This window comes from Papio anubis, chromosome 1, assembly GCF_008728515.1.
Source record: "Papio anubis isolate 15944 chromosome 1, Panubis1.0, whole genome shotgun sequence".
In the NCBI taxonomy this organism is placed as follows: Eukaryota; Metazoa; Chordata; class Mammalia; order Primates; family Cercopithecidae; genus Papio; species Papio anubis.
In genome coordinates this window covers 147,217,019-147,239,020 of record NC_044976.1, presented here as the reverse complement: position 1 = coordinate 147,239,020, position 22,002 = coordinate 147,217,019, and the positions used below count along the sequence as shown (strand labels likewise).

At 38.9% G+C, this 22,002-nt stretch overlaps 1 protein-coding gene and 1 pseudogene across 2 annotated transcripts in view; one reads left to right on the top strand and one right to left on the bottom strand.

Annotated features, from left to right (window-relative positions):
* The first annotated feature begins 419 nt into the window (after positions 1–419).
* Positions 420–22,002, top strand: part of CENPF (centromere protein F) — a 59,216-nt gene continuing 37,633 nt past the window's right edge. Inside the window, exons 1-7 of one of the 2 annotated variants that reach the window (XM_003893118.4) lie at positions 420–569; positions 7,527–7,729; positions 8,652–8,848; positions 12,303–12,424; positions 12,856–12,947; positions 14,372–14,663; positions 15,772–15,974. In XM_003893118.4, the coding sequence (XP_003893167.2) occupies positions 7,568–7,729; positions 8,652–8,848; positions 12,303–12,424; positions 12,856–12,947; positions 14,372–14,663; positions 15,772–15,974 (1,068 nt within the window). In that variant the 5' untranslated portion in view covers positions 420–569; positions 7,527–7,567. Of the gene's footprint in view, positions 570–7,526; positions 7,787–8,651; positions 8,849–12,302; positions 12,425–12,855; positions 12,948–14,371; positions 14,664–15,771; positions 15,975–22,002 lie in introns of both variants that reach the window. The other variant, XM_021927225.2, reaches the window with a different exon arrangement.
* Positions 6,445–6,913, bottom strand: LOC103877953 (annotated as a pseudogene).

The window sequence follows — 22,002 nt, the reverse complement described above, 5'->3', positions numbered from 1 at the left end:
TACTTTCCTCAAAGAATTGTTAAGAACGACACTGGATAAACAACGCATGACAAACACAGCACCTAGTATCTATGTCCTAAATTTACATTTAATAAATAAGTAGATTGGTACGTGCAGTTTAAAAGAGGTTTCACCAGGCAGCACAGTTCCCCTGGCTGTAGGCGATAGACCACGCCTTCCTAATCAGCTGGCGCATTCCCTGACTTTTGCGGAAATAGCGGTCCAAAACCGCTTCTAGCATCAGCAAAAGCACGTGGTCTCTCCCTCCCCGCAACAACAAAAGAGAACAGTACCTCCGGCGCAGGCACTTCCAGTAGAGGGCTTGTTTTTAAAATCCATCCGAAAGGGCCAATCAGAGGCGGTAGTCTGAGTGCGCAGGCGCCGATTGGTTCACAGCTACTTACAGTGACCAATAGGCTTGCAGGTAAGTTTGGTTGAGACCAGAAGCGGGCGAATCGGGAACCGGTGGCGGCTGCGGGCAGTTTGAATTAGGCTCTGGGCTCCAGCCTGCGGAAGCCGCACCAGGACTGGACTCTCCGAGAGGTTGTTTTCCCTTCCCGGATAGCAAGGTGAGCGTCCTGACTGGGTCCGGATCCTGGTCCTGGCGGCGGGCAGCGGGCGGCGTGCGGCGTGCGGCGTGGGGGTGCCGGTGGCTTTTTGCTGGCGGATACTGGGCGGGGAGGCCTCTGGGATCACTTTCCCGGCGCTGTAGGTGCCGGGGACCGCCCCCTCCCACCCGACGGAACTGGAGAATCCGCCCCGGGATGTGGTTCGTAGGGGTGTCGGTGCCCCTCTGCTCGGGTTCAAGCTGGTCTCAGATTAGTGTCCCAGACCCTACTCGGTCACGAACTCGCAGTTTAGGGGATCATTTTCTTCCTCCGTAAAAAAATTGGAGATGACTAGGTATTTCCAAGCTGCCTTCCCAGTCCTTTAACCAACCTTATTGAAATTCGGGCCCCGGTCCTTTGTTTTATTGAGTAGATGATGTAAGCTTGGGTTTTGATCTGGGCGGCGACGTGGGGTGCCTATGGTTAGTTACGCTAGCATTTCTCTTTCCCCTCTCTTCTTCCTCCCGTCCACCTTTTTTTTTTTTTTTTTTTTAATAGAGGTAGGTCTCCCTATGTTGCCTAGGCCGGTCTGGAATCCCTGGGCTCAAGGGATCCTCCTGCCTCGGCCTCTCTAAGTGCCAGGATTACAAGCTTGTTAGCCACTACGCCCGGCCTTCCCATTCACATTTATTTGGACGCGCCTGTGTGCCCGGCTCTGCCGTGTAATGAGGACCCAGAAATAGAAGGGATGGGTCGTGTCCTTGAGGAGCCTGCTTAGAGGAGAAGGCAGAGTTATCATTCTCAGACCCAGTCTTGGTACACTGCACGCGGGCTCTGGCTTTTTGGAGGAGGTGGGGAATTCTGACGACGGGAAAGCTGTGGTGGAGGTGGGGCAGGAAGAGGTAACACAAGAGCTTCCTTGGGGACTTTAAGGGACTGTGTAGTTCGGGCATGAAGAGTGCCCTCCACGTATTTAAGGTACAAAGATACAGCATTTTCTGGAAAGGACAATAGTCCTGCAAATCATCCATGCAGGAACCTTCATCTAGGGCTTTTCTTCACTCCCCACCTCGATTCCCTGTTCCTCAAAAGTAAACTTGTGAGGTTTATTTTTTTGTTGTTCTTTTGCCCCAATGGCCCAATACAGGTGGCTGATAGCTGATGCCTTAATGGGCCCAAATCTGCTCTAATCACAGTTAGCTTGGTCTACATCTATATTGCTCTATATCTTAGACTTTGGAATGGAAAAGCATTCAGCTTGCCAATCTTCTTTATGTTTATTCCCCTCACTTTCTAATCATCTTTCTAAATTGCTCCTTTTTGTATTCTGTTGGCTATAGAATCTTGATGTAATGACTTCAGTGGCTGGCTGAATTGTTTAGGGCAATTACAGTTGTGTGTCTCTGGGGTACAGTTCTCTGACTCCTGACAAACTAGATTGGAATGGAGGACGTTGAGACGGGGTCAGTTGTCCTTTGTTGGTTGAGAGGCATGTGACTCCTTTCAGTAGTTTTGGGATAAATGGGAGTGGAGTATAAGATGCTGTGTTCCAAGAACTGAGAACTAGAAAAAAAAAAAAAAAATTAAACTGGTAGCAAAACACAGCTTTCCAAGGCTTTGATATCCAACTTCGATGTTGTCCAAGACCTTTGCTTCTCCTTCTTAATTTTTTTTTGATTTTCCTTAGTACTTTCATGAACTGCTTATTGTTTTGATAAAAAGTTTCATTGATAAAATCGATTGAAAAAAACCATGAAAATGGCCGTTTATTTAGTAAAAAAAAAATTCTCAAACTCTTGCCTAAGTAACTGGAAAATGAATGATTTTTCTTTTATTTATGTTCTGAAGGCTAAAATAAAGGACAGTTGCCATACTTTTCTTCCAGCTGATTTCTATTTCCTAAGATGTGACTGAGAAGGAGGTAGGCCACTTCACTCTTTGTACCATAGGCTGAAATATACAAGTGAAAAAGTGTTTTTAAAAAGTATGTAATAGCTAACATATATAGAAAGCTTACCAGGTGATACTGTTTCTAAGGCCTTAGGAAGTCACCATCATTATTATCCTCGTTTTACAAACAAGGGAAACAAGACATAGAGCAGCTAAATAACTTGCCCAAGGTCATACATCTTGTAAGTGGCTGAGGTAGAATTGAATCCGCTTTGAATCGCTAACGTTGTACTGTATATGTCTTTCCTGGTCAGTGTCTGTCTGGAACATGACTTTACCACCTTTTGGAATGATTCTAGTAGTAATATGGCATTTGCTCTTCATTCATGCGTGCATTATTATTTAAAAATGATAACTCTTTGGAAGGAGATGGGCTACCTGTGCTGTGAGCAACTATGATGGGAAACTATGGCTGGGTCAAGGATCTCAGAAAAGTTTCTCAGAGGAAGAGGGACAAAGTGTGAGTGGTAATTAACAATGTGAAGAGGGAAAGAGGAGCATTTGCAGAATACCTTGTCATGCATTTTCTTTGTTTATAGGACCTATTTCACCTGAAAACCTTATGGCAAAATATTATTTTTTTCTTAGCTTTTATTTTTGGTTTGGGGGTACACATGCAGGTTTGTTATATAGGTATACTCATGTCATGGGGGATTGTTGTACAGATTATTTTGTTACCCAGGTACTAAGCCTAATACTCAGTAGATATTTTTTCTGCTGCTCTTCCTCCTCCAACTCTCCACCCTCAAGGAGGCCTCAGTGTCTGTTGTTCCCTTCTTTGTATTCATTTGGTTTTCTGTTCTTGCATTAGTTTGCTAAGGATAATGGCCTCTAATTCCATCCATGTTCCTGCAAAAAACATGATCTCATTCTTTTTTATGGCTGCATAGTATTCCATGGTATATATGTACCACATTTTGTTTATCCAGTCTGTCACTGATGGGCATTTAGGTTGATTCCATGTCTTTGCTATTGTGAACAGTGCTGCAATGAACATTTGTGTGTGCATGTGCCCTTTTTTTTTTTTTAAGTAGATATGGGATTTTGCCATGTTGCCCAGGCTGTTCTCAAACTCCTGAGCTCAAGTTATCCGCCTGCCTTGGCCTGCCAAACTGTTGGGATTACAGGCATAAGACACTGTGTGTCTTTACGGTTGAATGATTTACATTCCTCTGAGTATATACCCAGGAATGAGATCGCTGGGTTGAATGGTAGTTCTGTTTTTAGCTCTTTGAGGAATTGCCATACTGCTTTCCACAATGGTTGAACTAATTTACACTCCCACCAACAGTGTGTAAGTGTTCCCTTTGCAACTTGGCCAGCATCTGTTATTTTTTAACTTTTTAATCATAGCCATTCTGACTGGTGTGAGATGGTATTTCACTGTGGTTTTGATTTGCATTTCTCTAATGATCAGTAGTATTGAACTTTTTTTCATTTGCTTGTTAGTCACATGTATTTTCTTTTTTAGAAAAATGTCTGTTCATGTCCTTTGCTCACTTTTTAATGGGGTTGTTGTTTTTCTCTTGTAAATTTGTTTAAGTTCCTTATAGATGCTGGATATTAGACCTTTATCAGATGCATAGTTTGTAAATATTTTCTCCCATTCTGTAGGTTGTCTGTTCACTCTGTTGAGTTTCTTTTGCTGTGCAGAAGCTCTTCAGTTTAATTAGATCCCATTTGTCAGTTTTTGCTTTTGTTGTGATTGCTCTTGGTGTCTTTGTCTTGAAATCTTTGCCCATTCCTGTGTCCAGGATGGTATTGCCTAGGTTGTCTTCTGTGGTTTTTATAGTTTGGAGTTTTACATTTAAGTCTTTAATCCATCTTGAATTAATTTTTGTATATGGTGTAAGGAAGGGGTCCAGTTTCATTCTTCTGCATATGGCTAGCCAGCTATCTCATTTATTGAATAGGGAATCTTTTCCCCATTGTTTGTTTTTGTCAGCTTTGTCAAAGATCAAATGGTTGTAGGTATGCAGCTCATTTCTGGGCTCTTTATTGTGTTCCATTGTTCTATGTGTCTGTTTTTGTACCAGTACCATCCTGTTTTGGTTACTGTAGTCCTGTAGTATACTTTGAAGTAGAGTAACATGAAGCTCTCAACTTTGTTCTTTTTGCCTAGACTTGCCTTGGCTATTTGGGCTTGTGTTTGGTTCCATATCAGTTTTAAAATAGTTTTTTCTAGTTCTGTGAACAAAGTCTTTGGTAGTTTGATACGAATAGCACTGAATCTGTAAATTGCTTTGGGCAGTATGGCCATTTCAATGATAGTGATTCTTCATATTCATGAGCATGGGATGTTTTTCCATTTGTGTCATCTCTGATTTCTTTGAGCAGTGTTTTCTAATTCTTTTCTTTTTGAGATGGAGTTTTGCTCTTTGTTGCCCAGGCTGGAGTGCAGTGGTGCGATCTCAGCTTACTACAACCTCTGCCTCGCAAGTTCAAGTGATTCTCCTGTCTCAGCCTCCCAAGTAGCTGGGTTTACAGGCGCCCGCCACCACACCCAGCTAATTTTTCTATTTTTAGTAGAGATGGGGTTTCACCATGTTGGCCAGGCTGGTCTCTGACTCCTGACCTCAGGTAATCTGCCCACCTTGGCCTCCCAAAGGCTGGGAGTACAGGCGTGAGCCACCGTGTCTAGTCTTCTAATTCTTCTTTTACAGATCTTTCACCTCCCTGGTTAGCTGTATTACTAGGTGATTTATTCATATTGTGGCAATTGTGAATGAGATTGTATTTTTGATTTGGATCTTGGCTTGGCTGTTGTTGGTGTATAGGAATGCTCGTGGTTTTTGTATATCGATTTTCGTATCCTGAGAGTTGGCTGAAGTTGTTTATCAGCTGAAGGAGCTTTTGGGCCAAGACTATGGTGTTTTCTAGATGTAGGATCACATTGTCTGCAAACAGGGGTAGTTTGACTTCCTCTCTTCCTATTTGGATGCCTTTTATTTCTTCCTCTTGCCTGGTTGCTCTGGCCAGGACTTCCAATACTATATTGAATAGGAGTAGTGGAAGAGGGCATTCTTGCCTTGTTGGGCCAGTTTTCAAGGGGAATGCTTTCAGCTTTTGCCCATTCAGTATGATGTTGGCTGTGGGTTTGTCATAGATGGCTTCTTATTCTTTTGAGGTATATTCCTTCAATACCTAATTTATTGAGAGTTTTTAACATGAAGGGGTGTTGAATTTTTAATGAAAGCTTTTCTGCATGAGGTAATCATGTCATTTTTGTCTTTAGCTATGCTTATGTGATGAATCATATTTATTGATTTGTGTATGTTCAACCGACTGTGAATCCTGGCGATGAAGCCTGCTTGATCATGGTGGATTAACTTTTTGATGTGTTGCTGGACTTGGTTTGCAAGTATATTGTTGAGGAATTTTGCATCGTTGTTGATCCAAGGGTATTGGCTTGAAGTTTTCTTTTTTTGTTGTGTCTGCCAGGTTTTGGTATCAGGATGATGCTGGCCTCATAGAATGAGTTGGAGAGGAGTCTCTTCTCCTCAATTTTTTGGAAACCAGGGGTGCAGACAAAGTACCCCGTATACCCAGCAGTAATCCCACAGGAGAAGGCAGAGGCCGCAGGCCATTTAATCAGCAGCAAGGTGATTATGTGATATGTCTTTTCACAGTTGAGTTACATGGACTTCACCAGTTATGATGGGAATCAATTTAAATATACTTTCTTGATCCTAGAAATTCAAATATGTGGACAGGATGTTACACATGGCAGGATGATTTGTTATAGCACAACTAACATATTTAAAATGGACAAAAAATTAGTGTAATTTACAGTATTTTAAGATAAATTTTCTTTGAATGGGAGCTTCCTTTCCAGTCCTTTGGGGTCTACAAGACGTATCTAGAAAATTTACTACTGTGGAATATGAAGACTGTTTAAATTGAATGAGGGATGGGAAGGGGAAGGGCCTATGGTTTTTCTTTTTGATTAACTGCTGTAACCCTGTCCTTCAGGCAGCTGAAGAAGTTTCATATTTTCTTTAGACATCATTAGGCACCAAAGCCCTTGCAGGACAACTTCGATGCTACATGAATTCTGCCATTTTGCTAGCACTGATACAGCTCTTTGGTCCACCACTCCATTAGAACTATTAACCTCATTTATATTAATTTTTGTTACAAATCTTACAAAGGCAGGGTGCTTCTGGGCATTTAGGCTACATTCTATTTTAAGTCTGTATATGTGATTTTCCTAAATCATTCTTGGAGGCCCAGTTATCATCCCTGTCCATCTTGTGCTATTGTGCTAGATCTTCGTCATCTTTTAAACCTCAGCTAACTATGCCATCTCCTACTCCTTTCTGGCCTTCTTTGAGTTCTTCTAAAACTTGGAAACTTCAAGAGACTTTTACTCCTGATACTGTGGTGACTGCCGTCTTGCATTGCTGTTGCCCCATGTTTTGTATAATGAAAAAACTGAGCAGTAGAAAGCAGGTAGTGATATAAGAAGTCAACACCGAGAAATAAGAAAATCAGAAAGCAAAAGGAAAACAAGCAGGATACTATGTACTTAAGAATCAGTTACTGGTTGCCACCTTTCAGAGGATGGAGAAGATAGATTTTATACTTTGTTATCTTTTGTTATTTTATTTTATTTTATTTTTTGAGACAGAGTCTGGCTCTGTCGCCCAGGCTGGAGTGCAGTGGTGTGATCTCGGCTCACTGCAAGCTCCGCCTCCCGGGTTCACGCCATTCTCCTGCCTCAGCCTCCTGAGTAGCTGGGACTACAGGCACCCGCGCCTAATTTTAGCGCGCGGCTAATTTTTTTTTTTTTGTATTTTTAGTAGATACGGGGTTTCATCGTGGTCTCGATCTCCTGACCTTGTGATCCGCCCGCCTCGGCCTCCCAAAGTGCTGGGATTACAGGCGTGAGCCACCGCGCCCACTTTGTTATCTTTTGAAATGTGGTCTTGAAACTTGATTTTTAGGGGTGGTTAGATAGATTAATTAATTTCTGAGAGTTTGTTTCCTTTTACTGTGTTAGACCAACAGTCTGGTTATTCTTTTCAGTTTATTTATGAATGTTGGAGTAATAAAGAAGGGAGAACAAAATGAGCTGGGCTTTGGAAGAATGGAAAGAAGGCCTGCCTACAAGAGCTCTTCAGAAAATTCAAGAGCTTGAAGGACAGCTTGACAAACTGAAGAAGGAAAAGCAGCAAAGGCAGTTTCAGCTTGACAGTCTGGAGGCTGCGCTGCAGAAGCAAAAACAGAAGGTACCCCTGAAGCTCTGGATTTGTAGCTGTTCACTCATTATTATCACAGAAGTGCTGGTATTTAAAACTGTTCACTCATTTTTGGATTAATTATTTCCTCTTCTTTACATTTAGAGAAAAATGATTTTGCTATCTTCAGGTGGTAATTTCACCCCCGCCCTCCCGACACTGGCCCCAATTCCCTTCTTTTTTTTGAGTGATTTTAATTTTAATTGTTTTTAATTTTCTCTAATTCTGCCCTCATTTCTGCTTACCTGCTAATATTTAGCGCTACTGAATTCCATTTCACCTTCCAATTCCATTTCATCTTCCGTGTGGGACCATGAATTGGGGATTGCTTTTGCACTGCATAGCAACAAGGCAAAAGGTCTCTGCTCCTAATCTGGAGACAGTGTTAGAGCATTTTGCAGTTAAATGGATGTGGCTTTCTTAGACTGGCCTTTTTACCTTGGTGTTCCTCAACCTTTTCAGGTCTAGTAAATGAAAACTAAACAGTACTTTAAAAAAATTACCTCCGTATTAGCCAACTAAATAGTGATACAGTCATTGCTTCTAAAAGGTTTTTGCTTGTGGGAGAATTTTCTGGTTTCTAACAATAATTGGTTTTAGCAGCCAAACTTGAAAATGAATTGTTAAGGGAGATTTATAGGATTTATTTCCTATTTTTTAATTTTTGAAAGGATAGTAAAGCCTCCCTTTCTAGGATGGGTGTGTCTGGCCAAAGATGATTTAATACATGACTTCATAGAAGTTGCCTATGTATTGGCTTTAAAGTGTGATCATCTAAAATTTCTGTGTTCATATGGCTTATTGCAGCTGTATCTCAGAATTTTAGTAGTCAATGTTAGACTCAGGTCTACCAATAATACTTGGTAAATTCACAAAATAGGGTAGTTATTGTCTTCTGAACAATTCTTATTAGGTTGAAAATGAAAAAACTGAGGGTACAAACCTGAAAAGGGAGAATCAAAGATTGATGGAAATATGTGAAAGTCTGGAGAAAACTAAGCAGAAGATTTCTCATGAACTTCAAGTCAAGGAGTCACAAGTGAATTTCCAGGAAGGACAACTGAATTCAGGCAAAAAACAAATAGAAAAACTGGAACAGGAACTTAAAAGGTAATATTTTGGGATGATATTTATAGGGATGATGTTTGTATGTATTAATCAGATGCATTTGTCTTTTCCTTTAACAATATAATTATTATACTTTGCAATTTTTTTTCCCGGTGGAAGAAGTAATGATTCGGTCCGTGCCGTAACTTGAATGAGTGGAAGATTAAAAACAACGAACGGTGATTTTGTTTTATCATTGCACAGCTCAGTACTATATAAATCTATCAAATTGTTGCTCCATTACTCATGTATTTATTCAGTATATGTTTATTGAGCTGTATCATGATTCAGACACTGTTGGTCACTGGGTAATACAATAATAAGTAGTACTATCATACTATCATTCTTTGATGGTATGATAATACCAGTTACATTGCATTATTTAATAGTATGATAGTACTTGTTAAAATAAAACTTGACAATTGTTAGTGAAAAGATGAAAATTAGTTGAAGCTTACTGATGGCTCGTGTTTTCTCTAGGTGGAAAAGCTGTTGGAGAGAATGAGAGGGAGAACTAAGGAATTATAAAAGAATGGAATAGCATGGAGGGCCCAGTTGAGATTGGAGACAGAATATAAGCAGGCCCAATCTGCAGGGTTGCGTGATAATTTAAAAAATATTTCCTTTTGGCTGGGCGAGGTGACTCATGCCTGTAATCCCAGCACTTTAGGAGGCCGAGGCAAGTGGATTTCCTGAGGTCGGGAGTTTGAGACCAGCCTGGCCAACATGGTGAAACCCCCTCTCTACTAAAAATACAAAAATTAGCCAATTAGCCAGGTGTGGTGGCAGGCGCCTCTAATCTCAGCTACTCCGGAGGCTGAGGCAGGAGAATCACTTGAACCTGGGAGGCAGAAGTTGCAGTGAGCCGAGTTCGTGCCATATCCTCATAGCACATTTGGTTTTAAAATATTGTTATTATCTATAGACTACAAACACTCCTTTTAAAATTTTCACTGCTAACCTTCAAATGCATTGCAGAAACTTATTTTTTCCATCAGTTGCCACTGATTAGGTTTCTGGAAGGTCTCCAAGAAGTGAGGTTGAACCATTTGGAATGTTTGTTAAAACTGTGGTTATTGGCAGTCTCATATAGTTCAACCTAGTAGAAAATGCTTTTAGCTTTGTGCTTTTTTGGTGGTGGTGTTTGTGTTTTTCTTCTTAGGGGGAAGGAGAAAAAAATGGTTTATGAAAATAATGGCAGGTTATACTTTTGTTTAAGTAATAAATAACTGTTTAAAATGAAAGGACAGGGAAAAGAGAATCAGGTATGAATTTAAAGTGGAAAAGAAGCACTAGTTTTGCAAGGTTCCTCAAAATTCATCTCGAATCAGCAAATTTGTGACACCTTTGCTAATCTGTAGACCTGCAATGTCCGATATGGTAGCCACTGGCTACATGTGGCAATTATGACGTACTTGAAATGTGGCTGGTGCAAATTAAGATGAGCTGTTAAGTATACAATGGATGCCAATTCTGAAAATTTAGTATGAAAAAATGTAAAATATTTTATTAGTAGCTTTCCTATTAATTACAAGTTGAAATGATAGTATCTTGAAAATAGCAAGTTAAATAAAATATTAATTTTACTTATTTCTTGTTGCTTTTTAAATACTAATGGAACATTTCCATTGGGCCTTGCTTTCCTACTATAAGCTCAGTTGTGGTGGTTTGGTTTGCTGAGAAGTCATTTTTAGCTCACACATTGCCTCTTCTCAGATTGAATTTGGAGCTAGATGGAGCTAAGGGCACTCACTCCCTTCCCTTTCTTTTCTTTTCTTTTTTTTTCCTTTTCTTTCTCTCTCCCTCCCTTCCTTCCTTCCTTCCTTCCTTCCTTCCTTCCTTCCTTCCTTCCTTCTTTCTTGCCTGCCTTCCTTCCTTCTTTCTTTCTTGCCTTCCTTCCTTCCTTCCCTCCTTCCTTCCTTCCTTCCTTCTTTCCTTCCTTCTTTTTCTTTCTTTTCTTTCTTTTTGACAAAGTCTTGCTCTGTTGCTGGAGTGCAGTGTAGTGGCACAATTTCAGCTCACTGCAACCTTTGCCTCCTGGGTTCAAGCGATTCTCCTGCTTCAGCCTTCCAAGTAGCTGGGACTACAGGTGCATGCCACCATGCCTGGCTAATTTTTGTATTTTTAGTAGAGAGGGGTTTTCGCCGTGTTGGCCAGGCTGGTCTGAAACTGCTGACCTCAGGTTATCTGCCCGCCTTGGTTTCCCAAAGTGCTGGGATTACAGGCTTGAGCCACTGGGCTCGGCATTACTTTCTTTACTTCCTGTTTTAAGTAATATGCCATGGCAAAGAGACTGCTGCACACTATTAGCCATTCTAAGAGTGTTCATTTTATTTTTTATGTTAAACTAAAGTCAGAGACATTAGAGAGTTGGAAGAATTGAGCCCTATTTTAATGTGAGTTTTTGGTTTTGAAAGGTGTTCAGAGCTTACTTGCATGATAGTTCTGAATACCTTTTTACAGGGTGTACATATATACAATGTGTAACTTATGTTTCCCATTTCTTGTAACTATTTCCAGCCATATCTTTTCTAGAGGCATTATATTGATTTAATTTTTATATCTGTGTTTTAAAAATGTCATATAATACATGATCTGTATATCAAGTCTATGTTTTTGAAATGACTGAATATCCTAAGTAATGTCATCTGTTCTCATGATTTGAGCCCATGCTCCAATGACACCACTTTCTTCCCGTGTTTCTGAAGTTCTGGGTTCTTTTATGTCCCTGTCTTTGGCTCAGTGTATGAAATTTGCTTGGAATATATTCCAATCCTTCAACTGTTCTTTGTTGTCTATATTAGTCTCTTCTCACACTGCTATAAAGAACTGCCTGAGCCTGGGTAAATTATAAAGGAAAGAGGTTTAATTGACTCACAGTTCCACAGGACTTTTCTTTTCCGCTGGGAAACTTACAATCATAGCGGAAGGGGAAACAAACACACCCTTCTTCACATGGTGGCAGGAAGGAGAAGAATGAGAACCAAGCATAGGAGGAAGCCCCTTATAAAACCATCAGATCTTGTGAGAACTCACTATTACGAGAATAGCATGGGAAAACTGCCCCCATGATTCAATCACTTCTCACCGGGTCCCCCCGACCACACATACGGATTATGAGAACTACAATTCAAGATGAGATTTGGGTGGGAACACAGCCAAACCATATCACTGTCATAGTGGTTATTATAGATCTTCCTTATAGCCTTTATAACGTTTTACTTATTGGTTTATATTTCTGTTTCTTTTACTAGACTGAGTTCCTTTGAAGACACAGGACTGTGTTTATGTCTGGCACATAAGTTAGACCTTATTAAATGCCTGAAATGAAATGGTTAAGAATTCTTAGTGGATAGGTTTCTTTGTAAGTTTATTACTCACTGGGAATGTAAGGCATTGGTATTCTGTAGCCTTTGCTCTAACAGATTTGTCTGCCTCTTGGGTCCTTTTCTAACAGGTGTAAATCTGAGCTTGAAAGAAGCCAACAAGCTGCACAGTCTGCAGATGTCTCTCTGAATCCATGCAATACACCACAAAAAATTTTTACAACTCCACTGACACCAAGTCAATATTATAGTGGTAATGCATTTTTTTCTTTGGTATAGACAGCTTTTTGTTTAGCTTGAGATTTTAATTCTGCAAAATAAATGAATTAATTCAACTTTGAATTAAACTTTTAATTTATATGTTTAAAAACTGCAGCCACTTGTTACATACCTATTTGTATATCTGTTGAATTATGTTGAGCTACTGGATTGAGATTTTAAGCTGTTTACTTTATCCTTCTGTGGTATATTTCAATTTCAGAATATTTAAAACACTTACGTTTTTATGTATTTTGATATTTGGTAATTTGATCAATAGTTTGATCTATTTCCCTAACTAAAATGTTGTTTCTCCTTGGTATACTAAGATACTCATTTTTAGACTATCAAAATCATTGTTGATCTGTGAATTCCTTCATGGAATCAGTGATTGAAAGAAAATTGTATTTGATTGTCTGGTTTTAGGTTCCAAGTATGAAGATCTAAAAGAAAAATATAATAAAGAGGTTGAAGAACGAAAAAGATTAGAGGCAGAGGTTAAAGCCTTGCAGGCTAAAGTAAGTTAACTATGGGCCCTATAATAGAGTATGCAGTTATAGAATACTTTGATATAGAATAGAACAAGGTTAGAGAAAAATCTGTTTTACATAGAGCTGGTGTTTTTTCGTACTGAGAAAAGGTTTTGGGCTTAGTGCAAGTGATTATTTTTTAGTTTTAAAAATAGGGTGGAGTGAGTAAAATAGAGTGGGGAGGTTAGGTTATCCCTAAATATTAAATGTTCATGTAATGTCCACTAAATTATTTCCCTATTAAGACCTAGTGATCAGGGCTATTCTTGGAGACAGTGGGGCCAGAGAATTAGTCATGATGCTCCCTGCCTGGCTTTGTCACCTGGAGGCAGTTGCTTCCTATACAGTCCTTTTGATCTATTGAATTTTACCTCTACCATTTTTGTTCACATGTTATTTGCTGAAAAAATTTCCAGTTTGGCTCTTACGGGTGGCTTTCCACTAAACATAAGGACTTGATGAGATGGCACAATTCAGCAAGCCGTTTAAGGCTGACTTTATAAGTAGGTACCTTAAATACTGAGAATGCAGAAGTACCTCTGGCTTAGAGCTTTAATGATTTTTATTCTTTTCATGACTTTAACCCTCATTTTGATGTCATTAGGATTCTGATATGTAGCAAAGGCATTGCTTATCAAATGAATAAAAATTAAGTACTCACTCTCTAGTTTGTCCTAGAAATATCATGTGCTTTGTCATCCAGTTTAGTCATTTGTAGCAATTCTTCCCTTGACATTGATTCCTAGAGATATTTTACGGAAAATTTGAGTATCTAGTAAACATTAACCCTCTTCCTATGGCAAAAAAAGTGCTTGCTATAAAAATCTAATGCTGCATTTACCTCCATGTCTTGATATTTGTCAGAATGGAGGCAGAGAGAAGCATAGAAAGAACAATGCAAAGCAGTAGATCATCCACAAATGTATATTACATAATATTAAACACTCGATGTGATTTTTTTTGGGGATAGTGATATGGTGGAATGTGAGAGTTTTGAAAGAGTTCTTTAGTCTGATGTTTAACTTTGATTCTTTTGGGCAAAGCTATAAGGGGAGGTAACCAAGGACAGGCAAAGAAAAGCCAGTTTTGGAATTCAGAATGAAAGTGAATACTCACATATGTTTAATGGATTCTAAGAAGGATGCAGAATAAATACCAAGACTTAGCCTGTTTTAAATAGGTTGGGCATGAGATGGTAGTAGCTTATTCCTTCAATGCTAAGAAGTCGAGCATTAGAACATTCCATCACTGGGTATTAGACTTATGGTTTACTTGACTTGATGAATGTTCTTTCTTGGTGTGCAGTGCAACTGTTAACTTCTTGGGATTATGGCTTTATATCCTATCTGAAAATAAATAGCCTTGAGTATATGAGATCTTTAAAGGGCTCTAAAGTGATTCTATTTCTACAGAAAGCAAGCCAGACTCTTCCACAAACCACCATGAATCACCGCGACATTGCCCGGCATCAGGCTTCATCATCTGTGTTCTCATGGCAGCAAGAGAAGACGCCAAGTCATCTTTCATCTAATTCTCAAAAAACTCCAATTAGGAGAGATTTCTCTGCATCTTACTTTTCTGGGGAACAAGAGGTGACTCCAAGTCGATCAACTTTGCAAATAGGGAAAAGAGATGCTAATAGCAGTTTCTTTGACAATTCTAGCAGTCCTCATCTTTTGGAGCAATTAAAAGTGCAGAATCAAGGTAACATTGAGCTAAGTTAAGTTTAAATTAACTTTGCTTGAGGCAGTTTCACAGGTGATTCCAGATATTTTTAATCCCATAAAGTGCTTAGGTGTTTTGTTAGGCACGTCGGTGTTCAACATACTGTCTTTTCAATAATGATAAAAGGCATCATAGTGTTGGAATGTACTTTTACTTGTATCGAAAAGCTGGTGCCTGGAAGCCTCTAAAGTAGGTTGAGAAGCTTTGACTTTTCTTTCCAGAAGCAGGGCCAGTGGGTTGGTTACAGTTTACACTCCCCATGCTTCTCATCTGGCTCCTTTTGTGACCCACAGAACCAGCCTGTGGTCTGACCAGCTTTGGCCAGAGGTTGTGTATGTGTCTGCAGAACAGCTTTGCTGTGCTCTGCCAGGTTGTCCATATGGGAGCAAACCTGTAACCTTGGCTGCTGTGCCACGCTGCAGCTGACAGCCAAGGGTACCAGGTGGTGTTTTGGAATCTACTCTGTAGAAGATGATAATTTCCAGTGCTGTGATATATTGAAAATCACTGTCAGTGTTCACTGGTGAGAGCTGTCACATAGCCAATGCCTTTGGAACCAATGTTGTGCGTATGTGGGAAAAAAGTGGAAAAAAAATCATTGTTAATTTTGGCAGTATGGGAGGTTCACACTCTTGATGTTTAGTGGAGGTAAAACTACCAGAGAATATAGGAGGGTGAACTTTTCACTGCCTAGCACTGATTTGCATTGATATGGGCACCAGACAAATATAGTTTGCTGTTGTGTGGTAAAACCAAATGGTAATTTTAACAAAGGGTGTCATATGTGATGTACTTTTCACAGTCTCAATAACGAGATAGCATTCATGATTTTAGAAAAACATTTCCCCCACCAAGTTTCTTTGTTAAAATGTAAGAAAATCTGTTTCTCCTGCTTTCTATACAGTATTTGAATGCAAATGACAATAGAAACTAACTATTGAAATTAAATCCAATTAAAGTAGCTTCTATGTTTAGTGTAAATATTTGTTTCATCAAAGATTTCAGAGAAGAATAAAACAAATGATAAATTATGAACATTTTGGGCAAGATATATATAAATCAGTGTGATTTTTGTTTGTGGTTTAAGAGCTAAGAAGCAAGATTAATGAGTTGGAACTACGTCTGCAAGGACAAGAAAAAGAAATGAAAGGCCAAGTGAATAAGTTTCAAGAACTCCAACTCCAACTGGAGAAAGCAAAAGTGGAATTAATTGAAAAAGAGAAAGTTTTGAACAAATGTAGGGATGAACTAGTGAGAACAACAGCACAATACGACCAGGCGTCAACCAAGGTACTTGACTTTTCGTGAATTACTGGAGAAATCTACATCTTTTCATACAATTATTTGGAAAGAGTATTTTATACATAAGTTTGTGAAATAAATGTCGTAGAGTTCTTTGTTAATATGTACTAGGCACTCTTGATGCAGTTGAACTAGAAAGCTGTTTTAGCGTTGGGTGGATCTGGGATCAAGCCTGGTGCCGCACTTTCTCAGCTGAGTGATGTTGGGCAAGTCACTGATCTCTTTTTATGTTGCAGGGAGTAATAGAGAATAAAGAAAATGTATATACAGCATCGTGTATGATGCGTGCCACATAGAATAAGCACTTAAATTAATGGCACTTTAAAGGAGTTTTAGGACATTTGATAGGATTTAATCTGCTCTTGGGATCTTACATGCATATATAGTTGGTCTATTGTATCCATGAGTTGTGCATTCATGGATTCAACCAACTTGGATCGTAAGTCTTTAGGAAAAAAAAAAAAGGCCAGGCACCGTGGTTCACACCTGAATCCCCGCACTTTGGGAGGTTGAGGCACGCAGATCACTTGAGGCTAGAAATTCAAGACCAGCCTAGCCCACATGACAAAACCTTGTCTCTACTACAAATACAAACATTAGCCAGATGTGGTGGTGCACACCTGTAATCCCAGCTACTCGGGAGGTTTAGGCATAAGAATCGTGTTAATCTGGGAGGCAAAGGTTGCATTGAGCAGAGATTGTGCCACTGCACTCCAGCCTGGGTGACAGGGTGAGATTCTTTCTCAAAGAATGGCTTTGTCCATACTGATCATGTACAGACTTTTTTTTTACTTGTCATTATTTCCTAAGCAAATACATTATCACAAATATTTACATAGCATTTACATAGTATTAGGTATTATAAGTAATTTAGAGATGATTTAAAGTATATGGGAAGATGTGCATAGGTTATATGCAAACACTATACCATTTTATATCAGGGACTTGAGCATCCTCAGATTTTGGTATCTGCAGGGAGTCCTAGAACCAGTCCTTCTTGGATACTGAGGGATGACTGTACACCCACCATTGAATCTTCTTAAGACTCCAATGGAGGCCAAGCTTCTTAGCCCGTTATTTTGCCCATTATTTTGTTGTTGTTCTTGTTGTTGCTTTGGTCCCAGCCTACCTCTTTAGCCAGTCTTTTCTTCTCTTTTTTTCTATTACTCATTCATGTCCTGACTCATTTCACAAACATGTATTGATATTGATGCCTGCTATATGTTAGGCACTGTTCCAGACCTGGGACTGGAACAGTGATAAATAGACAAAAATCTCCAGACCTGGGGCCGGAACAGTGATAAATAGACAAAAACCATTGCCTTGTGAAGCTTCATCTTCATAGAGGAAGGCAGAAAATAACAAAAATAAAGTAACATAGAGAGTATGGTATGTGGTATTGTAAGTATTGTAGAGAAAAATGAATTGTCTTCTAAGACCAACCATGAGGATTTGGTGTTTGCTGAACCTACCCTTTCTCTGGGCCCAATGTTTTCCTTTTATTTGCCTTTCTGCTTGAAATGTCCTTCTTTCCAGGTCTGGCTCTTTATAGCTTTCTCACTCTTGTGAGCTCCTTCCCTTGACTCTTAACGCAGTAAGATATTTTCTCCTGGCATCCCTCTTATGACTCTTTTATTACTATTATCTGTGTTCTAGTCCTGTGGTTCCCACACTTGGCTAATTGCCAGAATCACAGAGAACCTTGAAAATTGAATTCTGTTAGATTAGATCTATGTTTGGGTGGGGCCAAGGAATTGACTTTTAATAAACTCTTTAGATATTTCTGAGGCTTTAGGTAAAAACCATTGTAGTAGACATATTTCTATTATTTGCTTTCTTGGGGCAGGTTCTTTCATTTGTTTACTTGAAATTTTTATTTTAAGATAATTGTAGATTCATATGCAGTTATACAAAATAATAGCTTGTTAATGTGGTGGGTTACACTGATTGATTTTCACACATTTGAATGAGCCTTGCATCTTTGGAATAAACCCTAATTTGTTATGGTATATAATTTTAAAAATATATTTCTGAATTTTTTTTGCTAATAACTTATTAAGGATTTTTTGTGTCTATATTCATAAAAGATATTGGTTGGCTTTCTTTTTTTCCCCTGCCATCTTTGTTTGATATTTGTATCAGGGTATCCTAGTTTCACAAATTAGAAAGTGTTCCTTCCTGTTCAGTTGTCTGAAAGAGATTGTGTAGAATGTTTTTTTCTTTCTTTCTTTATATATTCAGTAGAATTCTCTAATGAAATTATTTGAATCTGGAGATTTCTTTTTTGGGAGTTTTAAAATTACAAATTCAATTTTTAAAATAGTTATAGAACTATTAAAATTATCCATTTCATATTGGGGGAATTAGAATAGTTTGTATTTTCATCTGAGTTGTCAACTTTTATGTATATAGAGTTGTTCGCTGTATTCTCTTATTCTTTTGATATTTGTGGTGATATTCCTTGTTCATTTCTGATGTTGGTAATTTGTGTCTTCTCTCCGTCTCTTTGTCAGTCTTGCTAGAGATTTGTCAGTTTTGTTGATCTTTATTGATCTTTCCAAAGAATCAGCCCATTGGTTCATTGCTTTTTTTTTTTTTCTCTTTTTTCAATTTCATTGATTACTGCTTGCTCTATGTTTATATTGCTCAGAAAAAATGTCATTAGAACTTGTTGGTTGATGATGTTGTTGAGTTTGTTAATATACTTGCTGATTTTCTGTTTAGTTGTTCAGTTCATTGTTGAGAGAGGGATGTTCAAGTCTCCACCTATTACTGTGATTTGTCTATTTTTCCTTTGATTTCTTTCAGTTTTTGCTTCACATACTTTGCAGCTCTGTCGGTTAATGCATATACATTTGGGATTGCTATATCTTGGTGGATTGACCCTTTTATCACTATTTAGTGTTCATGGTAATTTTCTTCATTCTGAAGTCTACTTTGTCTGTTGTTAATACTATAGCCACTCCAGCTTTCCTTTGATTGTTAGTATGATATATTTCTTCCTCTTTACTTTCAACCTATTTTGTTATATTGAGGTGACTTTCATGTAGACAACATATAATTGGCCATGTTTTTAAATATACTCTTTCACTATCTGTCTTTTTTTTTGAGATGGAGTCTGTCTCTGTCACCTAGGCTGGAGTGCAGTGGTGTGATCTTAGCTTACTGCAATCTCTGCCTCCTGGGTTCAAGTTATTCTCCTGCCTCAGCCTCCTGAGTAGGAGTAGCTGGGACTACAGGCATCTGCCACCACGCCCGGCTAATTTTTGTATTTTTAGTAGAGACAGGGTTTCACCATGTTGGCCAGGCTGGTTTTGAATTCCTGACCTCAGGTGATCCACCTGCCTCAGCTTCTCAAAGTGCTGGGATTACAGATGTGAGCCACCATGTCCGTCCTCCACTGTCTATCTTTAATGGGTATATTTAGACCAGTTACACTTAATGTAATTATTGATATATTATGACCTAAGTCTGCTATTTTATTTTTTGTTTTCCATTTCTTTCTGCTTTTTCATTTGTTTTCTTTTTTTTCCTGCCTTTGTGGGTTGCTTGAACATTTTTTAAAAATCCATTTTGATTTGTTTATATATCTTTTTAGAGCTTCTATAGTGATCGTTCTAGATACTACATTATTTATACACATTTTATCACAGTGTATTGGTGACTTCATTTCACTAGTTCTAGTGAATTTTACAGACTGTTTTCTCCCTTTTTGTCCTTTTACCCTCCCTCATTTGTAGTATAATTGTTTTAAATGTTCTCTGTACATACATTTAGAACTACATTTTGCTTCAACTCCTAAACATATTTTAAAAAGCTGAAGAAGAGAAGGAAAGTCTATTATATTTGTGTGTGTATGTATATATATGTGTGTGTGTATGTATATATGTGTGTGTGTGTATATATATATAAAATCATTGCTCACCTTGTTCTTCCTTCCCTCCTAGATTTCCTTCCAGTTTCCTTTATTTCCTTTCTGCTTAGAGAACTTCCTTTAGCCATGCTTTTAGGATAAGTCTGTTGGCCACAAATCCTTAGTTTTCCTTTTTTTGAGAATGTCTTGATTTTCTTTTCATTCCTGAAGGATATTCTGTTGGGTATAGGATTCTGTGTTGACAGTCCTTTTTTCCCAGTGCCATAGTGTTTTTCTTCAGGTCCTGAGCTCCTTAGTCAGTCTCCTTCTTCTCACTACCTTTCAAACTTTTGTTTATTTTACTGTAATGCCCAGGGTTTTTATTTGTTCTAGTTAGGAGGAATAGCAAAAAGTGTGATTATTCCATTTGTAAAAGTCAGGTTTATTTTTTATATTCTCCTAGTGCAGTGCCTTATACAGAGAAATTCTGGAAAAATATTGATTAGATATATAAAGGAACAATGGCTCTTCAGTGGAACTATGACCTCCTTTGATCCATACATTTAATATCTTCATGCAGTCTCAGTATGTAATAGTAATTTGGTCTTTCAAGTTAGAAGGGCTTGGATTTGAACCTGGCTCTGCCACATCTCAGTTTTATTGCTTTTTGAGTTATTTAATGAACTTCTGAGCCCCAGTTGTCTAATCAATAAAGTTGTGTTAATAATGCCTGTGTCATAGGGTTGTTGTGAAGATTGCGATAATTTTTGTAAAGGCTTTAGCATAGTACCTGGCACATGGTGTACTTATAATAATATTAGCTGTTATTATCATGGCTTATTTTCAAGTTCCTAGTTAATTAAGCTAATTTTCAGTTGCGTTTCAGCCAAGCTAGGCCTTCCTGTGTGTAAGAATTACATTTCTCCTTTTACATTTTACTTTGGTTTTGGAGTGACAAGTTCTCCAAATCCTTGTTCTGTCTGACAGATATAATGAAGTTTCTTCTCATCAAATCATGAATTAATATTTTTGACTGGGATAGTGCTGAGAATACAGCTCTGGCTTTCTATTAGAGTCTTCCCTCCAGGTTCTTGTTTTTTTTTTTTTGAGATAGAGTCTCACTCTGTCATCCAGGCTGGAGTCCAGTGGTGCGATCTTGGCTTACTGCAACCTCCGTTTCCTGGGCTCCTTCCACCTCAGCCTCCCTAGTAGCTGGGGCTATAGGTGCCTGCCACCACACCTGGCTAATTTTTGTATTTTTAGTAGAGACAGGCGTCACCATGTGGCCCAAGTTGGTATTGAATTCCTGGGCTCGAGCAATTTGCCCACCTCAGCCTCCCAAAGTGCTAGTAGGATTATAGGTGTGAGCCATCGCACCCAACCCCTCCACCTCCAAATTCTTTTTTTTTTTTTTTGAGATGGAGTTTTGCTCTTGTTGCCCAGGTTGGAGTGCAATGGCACGATCTTGGCTCACTGCAACCTTGGCCTCCTGGGTTCAAGCGATTCTCCTGTCTCAGCCTTGTGGGTAGCTGGGATTACAGGTGCATGCCACCATGCCTGGCTATTTTTTTGTATTTTTAGTGGAGATGGGGTTTCACCATGTTGGCCAGGCTGCTCTCGAACTCCTGACCTCAGGTGATCCGCCCGACTTGGCCTCCCAAAGTGCTAGGATAACAGGTGTGAGCCACTGCGCCCAGCCCCTCCAGGTTCTTAATACTTGTTTGTTCTGTGCTTTTTGGGTTCCTTTTTTCCATTGAGCTAGAAATCCACTTAACTGAAAATGCAGTTTGCTCTTTTCTGTCTTGTCCCTGAGGATAATATGACCTTGTCATATGTGTAACTGAAATAAAATAAAATTATGCTATGTTTATGCTGTTTCCAGATCTAACATTAGACTTAACTATTAAAGAAAATGGAATTACTGTAACAAAAGTCAATACCGTGTTCTTAAGTGAACATATGCTGTTTGTAGTGTGCCTTTTCCAAGTATTTACAAATTGTGAGATACAAGGCTTGAATGCATGTATTGAAACAGAGTGTTGAGCTGGCAGCAGACCTGGAGTTCAGCACCCACAGTTTACAGATAAAAAGGTCCGGAGTAAGTGCCCAGGGTCGTGTGCTACGTATTTTCAAGGACTTGAGCTCTGGGCACTATTTTAGAGT